Raw genomic sequence first — 13,627 nt, 5'->3', positions numbered from 1 at the left:
CAGGGGTGCATATTGACTTAGAACATATACTTTTGTATTTAACTGACTTGGATTTTAATCCTATCTCTGCCCTTTACTTGCTGGTTACTTAGCCATTCCATTTTCTTAACTGTGAAGTAGAAATATAGCATACAACTTGGCATACAGTGAGTTCTAATAAATGAGCACACAGCTTGACACATAGTGAGCTCTCAGTAAATGGTATCTGTCACTGAAAAGAAGTTTATACTTTATCCACTAAACAGTAAAAAGCCATTGAATGATTTTAATTAAATAATGATATGATTAGATTTCCATTTTATACGTAGAATGTAGTTAGCATAGTAGAGAGAAGAAAGTCAGTAAGTCAAATTAGGAGTCCAGGCACAGCATGATATCTTAGTCAGCTGGGGCTCCTATAACAAATTGCTGTGGGCAAAAAAAAAATATTTATTTTTCATAGTACTGGAGACTGGGAAATCCAAGGTTAAGGTGCTCACAGATTCCATATATAATGAGGGTCCTCTACCTGGTTTGCAGATAGCTAGCTGCCTTCTTGCTATAACCTCACATGGTAGAGAGAGAGCATCTCTCTCGTGTCTCTTCTTATAAGGGCACTACCACTCACAAAGGCTCCAATGATTTAATTAGCTCCCAAAGACCCCACCTCTAAATATCATCACACTGGAGATTAGGGCTTCAATATATGCATGTAGGAGGGGACACAAACATTTAGTCCATAGCACATGATCAGCACTAAACTAAGAGAGTTGCTGTGAGGATGGAGTAGTAGTATTTTGGGAAGATTTGGAGGTCAAATCAACAGTAGTGGGTAACCAAATTATAGGTGGATGTTGAAGGAGAAGGAGATGTCTAAGGACACTGAAGTTTCCATTTTTTACAATTAGTTGTATGGTAGATAGAAATAACAGGAAAAATAGAATTAACATTGTTAAATGTTACATTTATAAGTTTATTAAAATGAATAAATTTAGTTTCTAGTAATATCAACAAAACATGAGAGTATATATTCAGCTCGTTGATGAATGTGGGTGACAGCTGAGTTCAAGAACATATTACTTCAAAATACTAAAATAACTTTGAATCCTATCACTTGCCTCATATGAAAAGGCAATGATAGCAGCTGAATCTTAGTCAACTTGTTTATACCAAACCAAAAGCATTGTATATACATATTGTGCTTTGTCTCCATTTCTTCTAGGGTCCCCAAGGACCGAGAGGTCAACCAGGGCCTCCAGTGAGTTTATTTACATTTATATCTGTTTACCATTGATGCTTATATGCCTGCTTGGTTTGAGATATCTACTTAATAAATACTTTAAAAATCTTTTTATGTTATAGGGTCCACCTGGAGCATCAGGCCCAAGAGTAAGTTTTCTTGGTTTTGTTTATTTTATCTTAGTATAAGATAATTTTTTAGGGCTTCCCTGGTGGCACAGTGGTTGAGAGTCCGCCTGCCGATGCAGGGGACATGGGTTTGTGCCCCAGTCCGGGAAGATCCCACGTGCCGCGGAGCGGCTGGGCCCGTGAGCCATGGCCGCTGAGCCTGCGCGTCCGGAGCCTGTGCTCTGCAACGGGAGAGGCCACAACAGTGAGACGCCCGTGTACCACAAAAGAAAAAAAAAAAAAAAGTAATTTTTTAAAGCTTCTTCTATTAACTCCCTGTTAAAAGGTATCCGTATTGCCTACCTCTGTTCCTTTTGTTAATCTGATATAGAATCTTCCCAACTATAATAACACTTGAAATCCAAGCCTCAGAGTTCTTGTCTATAAAATGAGGATGGTATCTCTTACTTTCTTGGGTGGATTTGAGTTTTAAATAAGAAGTAAAGTACTCAGCACAATGTCTGACATAATTAATGCTCCAAAATACTAACTCCCTCCATTTCTTCCTGTTTCTGGGTCCTAGCTCTCCTTTTTCAAATGTTCTTTTTTGCCAACCAGAGTTATACACTTTTTAGCCTTTACATGAACTCTTCTCACTTGCTGCTGGCCATAGAAGCCCTGGAACTTCTCATGTATTTGCTCGTGACCAATCACAACCCAAAACTTGCTACTTCTATCTTTGAGGTGATACTTCCGTTACTTCATTATCAGCTATCATCTCCTGGCCTCAATGTTCCAAGACTGGTTTCTCTCATGCGTTGTATCCACTCTGCTACTCAGTAATATCTTTGTTTTCCTACTTTCTACAAAAGGTCTCCTTCTATCTTCAACCTCACCCATGCCCCATTCCTGCAGAATCAGAATCCTGGTCAAATGCAGTGGTCCTTGGTCAGATTTCCTGCTTAAAGGAAATCCGCTGTTGGCTACACTGTCCAAACAGATGGCCAGTCCTATGCCTTCCAAGCCTTACTTATTTCCACATGCTTCTCTGGTATCATTTGGATCTTTGAAAGTTCTACCTGGTGGATCACTGCGGTCCACTCCCAGCAGGTCAGGAACTCTTCATTCCCCTCAGCTTTTCATCAGGGCAAGGAGTAACTTTCAAGCAAAGTGCCACAGGAAGATGGTCTCCTTGGAAACAAGACACCTATTTCTCTATGATTTTTTAAAAATTACTCCCCCTTTCTGGCCATCTGACTGATGGGGATTGAAACCTTCCCTGCCATGAACATCAGTGGGCATGTCCTTTTTTAAATCTTTAGATTATTCTCCGCTTCTCTGTTCTTCCTTTCCTCCTGGATCCTCACAATGCATGGGTTAGAAAAACCCTCATCAGTTGCCTTCTCACCTTATAGTGACTTCGATATATCATAGCTGCTTTCCTAATAAAGAACAAGTTCTAAAAGGTCATATATCATTGGCAAATTAGAGGTGTTTAGTGAAAACTTTCACATTGAAGTGCCAAATTTTGGGGCACCGCATCCCTCTCTCACTTGAAAAATGTTTGTATGTGTTCCTCTACAGCCAAAATGAATTAGGACGTGAGAGGTTTCTGCTCTGAGAAAAATGTGGATAAGAATATATATTTTGAGGAATTATTAGGAGGATTAGATGAAAAAGTATATGTGCTTGACACATTATAGGTACTCAGCTAACATTAGTTTCTTTGTTTCCTTCTTCCCTTTCTCTCCTTTCTGTCTTCCTTGTTCCTGGCCAGTATGAAACCCAGTTTCTTTATACTGTCTTTCTGGGACTTGCAGAGACCACTGTAGGAAAGTGGCAGTGTAGCCTTGAAAAAAAGACTTTCAGAGTAGAAGTTTACATGCCAATAAGAAAATACCTACATATTCCTTCTAAACTCAAACTATGATCATATCTTCTGTGAAACTCTTCTTAATTCCATCCCCTCGTTGCACTGCAAGATAGAACTGATCACTTCCCCTTCTTCATTCATACTCATTTATTTTCATGCCCATTTCCATGTATTAGACTGTGAACTCTCTGAAGGTAAGCAATGTGTTCTGTATCTCTTTTCCATTCAAGCCCTTAAGAAGTGTCTACTGAATGAATGAATAAATGCAAACAGGCAAGTTGCAACTCTTAGAAAATTTCAGTGGGAATCCTCCAAGCCAGAAGACTTCACTTGGAGGGAAATAATGTCTAGAATGGAATAGGATCATATTAGAATTAGAGATAGAAGTCTTCTTAGTAATTATTTAGTAATTATTTTAGACTGAATTGTCACTCATTAGTTGGTGGATCATAAGATCAACATGGTGAGTCTCAGCATTCTTTTGAAATGAAATTAAAACAGAAAAATGTGGGGAGTGACTGTTTAACGGGTATAGGGTTTCTTTTAGAGGTGATGAAAATGTTGTGAAATTAAATAGTGGTAATGGTTGCACAACACAGTGAATCTACCAGAGCAATAAACTGGATACTTTAAAATGACTAAAATGGTGAATTTTATGTTATGTGAATTTTACTCAATTTTTAAGAAAAGCACAAAAAAAGAACACCCTAGGACCTACTGTACAGCACAGAGAACTATATTCAATATCTTGTAATAACCTACAATGGAAAAGAATCTGAAATATAATAGATAAATAGAGATATAAATAGAGATATAGATTATAATATGTATAACAATCACTTTGCTATACATCTGAAACTAACACATTGTAAATCAACTATACTTCAATTTAAAAAAAACATAATAAGTATATCACCACTAGTAGGGAAAAACATGTTTTGTAAACGTTTTCAGTTAAATATATGTTTGTGTGAACCTTATCATGATATAAAAAGGTATTTATTACTATGGGTCAAGATAAAAAAAGTTTGAAAACCTCTAACCTAGTCCAGCCCCCTCTTTTTAAGACCTATAAGTAACTTGCTCAAGTTCCTAAAGTAGAATAGCTAAAAAGCAATGTTTCAGGAAAAGGAATATATATTGATGGTGCTTTTGAATTTGAGGATATTATCAGGGTGATGACCAGACCTCAGTGCACATGGTAAGATATTTAGAAACTGACCAAAAAAAAATTACAACAGGATGTCAAAGGTAACCACAAATGGTTGGTGGGCTAAAGGATGGGTGTATGGGGGTGTGTGTGTGTGTGTGTGTGTGTGTGTGTGTGTGTGTGTGTGTGTGTGTGTGATGTGGGGAGTGGAAATAGTAAAAATTGAAAATCATTAAATGAGATAAGGAATTTTCAACTTAATGATACCAGTTAATGGGTCAGCTGTGAAACCTGGATTGGTGAATTGAGAGGTTGCAGCAGCTGCGGGTATCATCCTAGTTCCCTAGAACAAGCAATTTCCTCTACCATGGAGAGGTGCATGACCTGAAATCAGTTCCCACCCCATAAATGTTTTCACCATCGAGTGATCTTAAAATTTTAGATGGCTGGAAAATAACACTTCTTAAAGTACTGGGGTGCCTAGACTAGATCTGCATTTTACTCAAATAAATTGGAAAGGAACTGTGAATATTACGTCCCCTCAAGGTATAATGAATCCTCCTAATTTCTTTCATTTGTCCCACTAATCCTGGTAACTCCTTATTCTTGGTGCACGTTTTTATAAACCTTAAGCGATTTTCATGTGAGAATATGTTCTAACTAGAGTACATGGAGGAAGGTATTTCTTTTGGATTCCCTTATTGGACCTAATGAGAGTTTCACACTTAGGTGGGGACACTTAGATGTTGCTGAATGACTTCCCAGGCAAATCATCTTAATACCATCTCTATGGGCCTGCCCTCCCTAAAGGCTATCCTTGGGAAAAAATAAATTCAGCAAATTGAATGCCTACTATGTGCCAGGCATGAGCTAGGATTTGGGAATACACTGGCATTATAGGAATTAAAAATTTTATGAGTAGCCGAGTTTTATGACATTCTTTTCTTTCTAATGCCTATTGTGGGGGAAAAAACCCTGCCTTTTTCATTGAGTTGACATTTGTACTGTTGGTGGTTAAAATTGCTAGTACCTTAGCTTGAATCTAGTACCAAATGCTACACTACTAATCTACTAAAAGTCACTGTATTCTTCATTGCCACATTCTCAAAGAAAACGAACCATGGTCATTTCAATTAAGAATATCCTACAGTTTATTCATCCATCCAGTCCTCTATTCATGGGTGGTGTTGTTTCCAATCTTTTTCCTAATACAAACAGTATGCATGTCTTGTCCATATACGTATTTTGTGGAATAGCTCTAAGACCTGTTCCCAGAAGTGGGATGGTTAGCTGTAAGGGATAATGAGCATACTTATTTACTTATTATTTTTAATTGTGGTAAAATATACATAAAATGTATCATTTTAACCATCTTTAAGTGTACTCTTCAGTAGCATTAAGTACATTCACACCGCTGTGCAACTATCACCACCAGTCATCTCTAGAACTTTTTTCATCATCTAAGACTGAAACTCTGATCCATTAAACAGTAATTCCCCACTCCTCCCTTCCCCAGTCCCTAAAAACCTACCATTCTACTTTCTATCTCTCTATCAATTTGACTACTCTAGATACCTCCTATAAGTGGAAGCATATAGTATTTGAACATTTTTGTCTGGCTTTCTTCACTTAGCATAATGTCTTCAAGGTTAATCCATGTTGTAGCATGTGTCAGAATTTCTTTCCTTTTTAAGGCTGAATAATTTCCATTGTATGTATATACCACATTTTGTTTATCCAGATGGACACTTGGGTTGCTTCCACCTTTTTCTACTGTGAATAATGCTGCTATAAACATAGGTGTACAAATATCTGTTTGAGCCCCTGCCTTTTTTAAAAAATATATCTTTATTGGAGTATAACTGCGTCACAATACTGAGCTAGACCCTGTTGCACAACAAAATGAATCAGCCATATGCATATATACATCCACATATCCCCTCCCTCTTGAGCCCTCCTCCCACCCTCCCTATCCCACCCCTCTAGGTCGTCGCAAAGCACCGAGCTGATCTCCCTGTGCTACGCTGCTGCTTCCCACCAGCTAACTATTTTACATTTGGCACAGGACTCGTACTCAGATAACTATAAAACACTGATCAAACAAATCAAAGATGACATAAACAGATGGGGAAATATACCATGTTCTTGGATTGGAAGAATCAACATTGTGAAAATGACTCTACTACCCAAAGCAATCTACAGATTCAGTGCAATCCCTATCAAATTAGCAATGGCATTCTTCACATAATTAGAACAAAAAATTTTACAATTTGTATGGAAACACAAAAGACCCTGAATAGCCAAAGCAATCTTGAGAAAGAAAAACGGAGCTGGAGAAATCAGGCTCCCTGACTTCAAACTATACTACAAAGCTATAGTAATCAAGACAGTATGGGGCTTCCCTGGTGGCACAGTGGTTAAGAATCCTCCTGCCAATGCAGGGGACAGGGGGTTGAGCCCTGGTCTGGGAAGATCCCACATGCCATGGAACCACTAAGCCCGTGCACCACAACTACTGAGCCTGCGCTCTAGAGCCCATGAGCCACAACTACTGAGCCTGCGTGCCACAACTACTGAAGCCCGTGGGCCTAGAGGCCATGCTCCGCAACAAGAAAATCCACCGCAATGAGAAGCCCAAGCACCACAACAAAGAGTAGCTCCCGCTTGCCGCAACTAGAGAAAGCCCACAAGCAGCAACGAAGACCCAACGCAGCCAAAAAAAAAAAAAAAAAGACAGTATGGTACTGGCACAAAAACATATGTCAATGGTACAGGATAGAAAGCCCAGAGATAAACCCACGCACGTAATGGCCACCTAATTTATGACAAGGCAGGAACATACAATGGAGAAAAGACAGCCTCTTCAATAAGTGGTGCTGGGAAAACTGGACAGCTATATGTAAAAAACTGAAATTAGGACACTACCTAACACCATACACAAAAATTAACTCCATATGGATTAAAGAGTCCCTGCCTTTAATTCATTTCCATATATACCCAGAAGTGAAACTGCTGGATCATATGGTAATTTTACGTTTAACTTTATGAGGAATTGCTATACTGTTTTCCATAGCAAGTACACCATTTCACATTCCCACCAATAGTACACAGGGTTCCAATTTCTCCAAATCCTCCCTCACGTTTGTTATATTCTGCTTGTTTGATAACAGCCATCCTAAGGGGTGTGAAGTGGCAGATAACTGTGTTTTGACTTGAATTTCCTTGATGATTACAGACGTTAAGCATCTTTTCATGTGCTCATTGGCTTATATGTATCTTCTTTGGCGAAACTGGCCTACATATCTTCTTCGGAAAAATGTCTTTTGCCCATTTTTGAATTGGGTTGCTTATTTTTGTTGTGTTGTTGAGTTATAGGAGTTCTTTATGCATTCTAAATGTTAATCCCTCATCATATATATGATTTGCAAATATTTTCTCCCATTCCTTTGGCTGCCATTTCACTCTGTTGATTTTTGCACAGAAGTTTTTGATGTAGTCCAATTTATCAGGGTTTTGTTGTTGTTGTTTTACCTTGCTTTTGGTTTCATCTCCAAGAAATCAGTGCCAAATCCAATGTCATGAAGCATTTCCCATATATTTTCTTCAAGAGTTTTATAGTTTTAGCTCTTACAGTTAATTATCTGATCCATTTTGAGTTAATTTTTGTTTATGATGTAGGTAGGAGTCTAACTTCATTCTTTTGCATGTGGATATCAAATTTTCCCAGCACTATTCCTTCCTTAGGGAATGGCCTTGGCACCCTTCTCAAAAATTATTTAACCATATATGTGAGGGTTTATTCTTGCACTCTATTCCATTGGTCTATACGTCTGTCTGTATGCCAGTACCACACTGTTTTGATTACTGTAGCTTTGTAGTAAGTTTTGAAAGTGAAGTGTGAGACCTCCAAGTTTGTTGTCCTTTTTCAAGATTGTTTGGCTGTTTGGGATCTATACTCTCTTTTATAGTTACCTGTATAGTTATCTTTACCAGTGCTCTTTATTTCTTCATGTGGATTCAAGTTTCTGCCTAGTATCCTTTATTTCAGTCCAAAGGACTCCCTTTATTATTTTTCTAGGGAAGTTTGCTAATGATAAATTACCTCAGCTTTTGTTTATCTGGGAATATCTTTTTTCCTCCTTTTTGAAGGATAGTTTTATTGGATATAGAATTTTTGGTTGATAGTCTTTTTCCTTCAGCACTCTGAATATGTCATCCTACTGCCTCTCACCTTTATGGTTTTTGATGAAAAATCTCATCCTTTGGATATGATGAGTCTCTTCTCTTTGCATTCAGGATTCACTCTTCTCTTCGCATTCAGGATTCTCTCTTTGTCTTTAGCTTTCAACAGTTTGATTATGATGTGTCTAGGGGAATTCATTGAGCTTCTTGGATGTGGAGATTAATGTTGTTCATCAAATTTGGCACATTTTCAGCCATTATTTTTTGAAATATTCTTTCTACCCCTATTTCTCTCTTCTTCTCTTCTGAGACTCCCATCATTCATGCATTGGTATGTTTTATGATGTCCTGTACATCTCTGAGCCTGTTCATTTTCTGCTTCATTTTTCTTTATATGACTCTGACTGGATAATCTCAATAAACTGTTTTCAGGTTCACTGATTCTTTCTTCTATCTACTGAAATCTACAGTTGAGCCTCTGTAGTAAATTTTGATTTCAGTTATTATTCAACTACAAAACTTCTTCTACTTGGTTCTTTTCTATAATTTCTATTTTTTATTTGGTAAGACATCTTTTTCATACTTTCCTTTAGTTCTGTAGACATGGTTTACTTTAGTTCTTTGAACATACCTAAAATAGCTAAAGTTTTGTCTACTAAGTTCAACATCTGGGCTTTCTCAGGGACAATTTCTATTTCTATTGATTGCTTGGCTTTTTCCCATGTATAGGGGTCATACTTTAATGTTACTCAGCATGTCTTGTCATTTTTTTCTTGAAAACTGGACATTTTGAATAATATAAAATGGCATCTCTGGAAGTCAAATTCTTCACCCCAGCCTCAGTGTTTATTGTTGCTACTTGTTGTTTTTGTTGTTTGTTTAGTGACTTTTCCTAAAGGTATAAAGTCTGTATTCCTTGACATATGTGACCACTAAAGTCTCTACTCAGTTAGCTTAGTGGTCAGCTAAGGATTGGAGAGAGATTTCCTTAAATGCCAGAACCAGGAAGTCTCCCAGTTTTTGCCAAGGGTCTCTGTGAGCATGTTGGAGCATTCCTTCAGTGCTCAGCCAGGCAACTGACAACTATACCCGAGTTTTAATTTCCTATTTTCACAGAGCCTGAAGGTCAGCCAGAAGACAGAACTTAGGGCCTTCTTATGTTTTTCCTGATCATGTGCACAGCCCTATGCATGGACATGGACTTCTAGATTCCCAGGAATATGTCAGAGTTTTTTAGAATCCCTATGGACATCTCATTCCCTAGCTTTTCTTAGCCTATTGTTTGCCCCGACTGTTTTCTAATGTTTCCAGTAGCCACAAAGTTAAACAATTCCATCTAAATTTTTTTTTTAATGTTCCTTGGGAAAGAAAGACTTTTTGCACTGAGTGAGCTCTGAGTCAGGTAAAATAAAGACAGTCCTGCAAGTCTTTAAGGGAACCACCAGAAAGGTCAAATAATGACATTTCGCTGGAAATAAGGCTTTGAAGCAACTCCAGCCCCATTCTGCTCCCTCCTGTGGTTTCCAGGCTTCTTGTTTTCACTGCGATTGCAGGCTGTTGGTTTTCAAGGCTACCACAGAGCTGGAAAGAGAGGCATGGGAATAGGACAGATTAAAGCTTTACAAAGCTCACTGCCCTTTCTGAAATTAAGCTATTTTTCATAAATGCTCCCCAGGTTGCTGCAAGCATTTTGTTAATTTCTATAATTCTGAAAAACTTCATTCTTACATTTTTTTTCCAGTTTTCTCATTGCTTTTATAAAAGAGAGAATTCTGGGAGGTCATTATGCCACCATTTTGCTGTCTCCTAGGTCTCTAATCTTTAGTACACATCTTTTTAATATTCTGTGTGATGAAATGGAAGAACATATAAAGCATTTCTGCATATTGAAGTACAATGGTTGCCTCAAATACAAGCACTTGTAGAATTGTTTCAGTTGCAAACTGAACTAGCTGCTTTTTTCATGGAACACCATTTTTACTTGACAGAATGATAATGTTATTCAGACATGAGTATTTGGCAGATATTTTCTTGAAAATGAATGAAGTGAGCCTGTCATTTCAAGGAAAACAACTGACAATTTGATACCAATGGTAAATTTCAAGCAACAATAACAATTGAGGAATGCTTGTATCTATTACAAGTTTGACAACTTACCAGTACTTACATTTTTCTGATGAGATTGGTGATGATGTTAACGAATGTAATCTTTTGATATGACATAACGAAATGTGTCAGTCTTTGGAAAATCTGCATTATTTCATGAACCGTTATTTTCCAATGATCAATGCATGATTTTAACCAAAATCATGATTTTTACTAAAATCATGCATTGGTAAATGATTCTTCAAAGTTTAAGATAGATCAATAGATTTTAATATAAAAGAATATAAAATAGATACATTGTAGATATGGTTTCAGATTTCACATTTCAACTAACCTTCAAGAAACTACCACTTATCAAGTTCTGGTAGAATATCAAAGAAGAATATCCACAGTTATCTGAAAAGGATACTAAAATAATCTTTTTTCCAACTACATATCTTTTTAAGGCTGGATTTTCTTCATACAGTTCAGCTAAAGTAACACTTTAATAGACTGAATATAGAAGCAAATATGAGAATCTAGCTATCTCCTATTAATCCAGACATTAAAGAGATGTACAAAAGTGTAAAACAGTACCGCTCTTCTCACTAATTTTTTGTTTGGAAAATAGTTATTTTTCATTAAAAAAATGTTTATTTATATTAACATATAATCGATTTATTGTTTTAAGGCAATTAACACATAGTTTTAAAATTTATATTTTAATTCCTACTATGTTAAATATCAAAAGCTGTAATGCACATAAATATAAGTTCTTTAAAGCCCTTAATAATATTTAAAAGTACAAAAGGGTCCTGAGTCTGAAGTGCCTGAGAACTGCTTATTGCTAGTTTTTCTAAGATCAAAGCCCTAACCACAAACTGGAAAATATAAAGGTGGCTATTGTTTACTACTTAATTCAGTTGCCCATATTTAGTCCCAATATATTTTTGTGACCCATGTCCAAAGTCTGCCAATTCTCACAAGAATGATGGTCAGAATTATTTAATCTGCACAGAACATTTTATGCTAAGCCTTTCTTCTTCTTGAATAGGCCATGCTTTTCTATCTCACTGCCTTTGTGCAAAGTTGTTACCTCTGCCTGGAAAGCTCTCCCAGCCCTTCTCCTAACAATTCATATTTATTCTTCAGATCTCAGCTCAAATATCACCACCTCAGGGAAGCCTATGCTGATCTAGTCCTTCCAAATCTCTTATATCCCCCAGATTTCATACTCCGTAATTTCTCTCATAGGTCCATGCACTTTTCTTTTATAGCACGTATCACAATTTGTAAATGTGTATTTTTGAGATTGATTAATGCCTTTATCGACCTCTAAACTTTAGCTCTACAAGGGCAAGGTTGTTTTGTTTTGTATTGTTTGCTTACCATTTTTTCCTCAATATGTGTTTGGCAGTGTACATATGCAGAATGAGTCAAGTATTTTCCAATATGAAAACCACATGTTGAGGCAAAGATGAGTACATTTTGTTGATTGTCCCATCATTTTAAATAGTTTTTCAAATTACCAACCCTGAGTTATGAGAGATCTGTTGAAAAGAGTTTCTATTGTATGGGCTGCCAAGTAAAAAGATATCTCAGCAGTACAATCATTCTGAAAGAAATTAGATCGCTTGATTTGCTCACACAGATGCCATTTCACAGAACTTTCTCCCAACTCATGCTTCTTAGTTTCCAAGCTTTTTAAAAAATAAAATACGAAAAGACTTTTTACTAATGGTTAGGTTGGGTCTTTCTCTAAAAATATATTTTATTAAATGCAGGAGGAGATTGGATTCATGATGTATTATTTCTTTTGGGACTAATGATACTTTTTCCAACTTCAGAAATTGTTTTTAAGACCGCAGAAGTATCAGATTAAACTAATGTGGTGACTACCTCAGGACAGTAATATTTTATTCTATTTTCCTTCCAAGAATGTAACTGTTAAAAATTACTACAGTTATTTATTCTTCACTTTACAATTTATTAACTGAGGGGATCATATTTCATTCTTCTTCCATGTGAGTAACTTTTTTGTGTGTTTTCATGCAGCAGAGACAAATAGTTTTTCATTTGAGAACTCTAGACTTTGGTCCTGTTTTAATTAGGAGACTTTTGAGATTGGATGAAAGCAGCATATTGTCCTTTCGGATAGTCAGGCAATACTTGCAAGATCTGTCTAACCATAAGAGTTACAAACCCCTTTTAGATAATAAGTCTAGTATACTTTAACAGCAGTGCTTTCAGAATTTATAGGCTTTACTTTAGAGCACTCAGTGTTGATCTTATTGCTGATCTCAAATGGTTTTGTTTTACACAGAAACAAATGGATATCAATGCTGCTATTCAAGCCCTGATTGAATCACATACTGCCCTACAGATGGAGGTAATATATCTGGCTTTATTTACACTAGCACTCTCAATCTACAAATTAAACAGAAATTTTTTTCAGAGGCCCAAATGTGACTTTATCTCAAAGCCTGTATTTAAAAGAGATTAAAAGTAATGAAAAAAATTTTAAGGACAAAGTAAGCAATTTTAATAAACAGAAATATATGCATCAGATGTTTTTTAAGGAAAACATTTAAAACAAAAATATAATATTGTTAAAGGATTTTTTAAAATAAGAATTTGGTACTATAGAAGAAACAGTTAAATGAAGTTAGCCATTTCTTAAAATGGGATCTATCTATCATCACTACTCTTTTTTCCTATTTAAGCTCTGTTTATTCATAATATAGTTTTTTTTCAAATTATGCAGTAGGCATAGTAATTAAGTTTTATGTCAGCTTGAAAACTAGACTTTTGAGTGTGAATTTAAGCTTTTATTAGGATCAAGATTAATAAAACATACAAATATGCCTATAGTTAAATATAAACTGTTCTTTACATCCTGCTCCCAACTCCTTGCACACAACAGGAGTACATTTTTCTTCTGCCTTGCTCCGTGTTGATCATTTGGGTTACATGCTGGTAATGACTACTCCAAGCTTCTTTGCTAATATGAT

General features: G+C 36.4%; 1 protein-coding gene and 1 long non-coding RNA gene across 3 annotated transcripts in view; one reads left to right on the top strand and one right to left on the bottom strand.

Moving 5' to 3' along the window:
• Window positions 1–13,627, top strand: part of COL24A1 (collagen type XXIV alpha 1 chain) — a 392,309-nt gene that overhangs the window by 365,575 nt on the left and 13,107 nt on the right. The window contains exons 54-56 of the mRNA XM_060024757.1: window positions 1,202–1,237; window positions 1,342–1,368; window positions 12,940–13,005. Of these exons, the coding sequence (XP_059880740.1) occupies window positions 1,202–1,237; window positions 1,342–1,368; window positions 12,940–13,005 (129 nt within the window). The remainder of the gene's footprint in view (window positions 1–1,201; window positions 1,238–1,341; window positions 1,369–12,939; window positions 13,006–13,627) is intronic.
• Window positions 6,345–13,627, bottom strand: part of LOC132433679 (uncharacterized) — a 72,821-nt gene continuing 65,538 nt past the window's right edge. For both annotated transcript variants that reach the window (XR_009521193.1, XR_009521194.1), the window contains one exon: window positions 6,345–10,112. This is a non-coding gene — a long non-coding RNA (uncharacterized lncRNA). The remainder of the gene's footprint in view (window positions 10,113–13,627) is intronic.

This window comes from Delphinus delphis, chromosome 1 (genome assembly GCF_949987515.2).
Source record: "Delphinus delphis chromosome 1, mDelDel1.2, whole genome shotgun sequence".
NCBI classification, from domain to species: Eukaryota; Metazoa; Chordata; class Mammalia; order Artiodactyla; family Delphinidae; genus Delphinus; species Delphinus delphis.
This window is presented reverse-complemented; position numbering and strand designations above follow the sequence as displayed.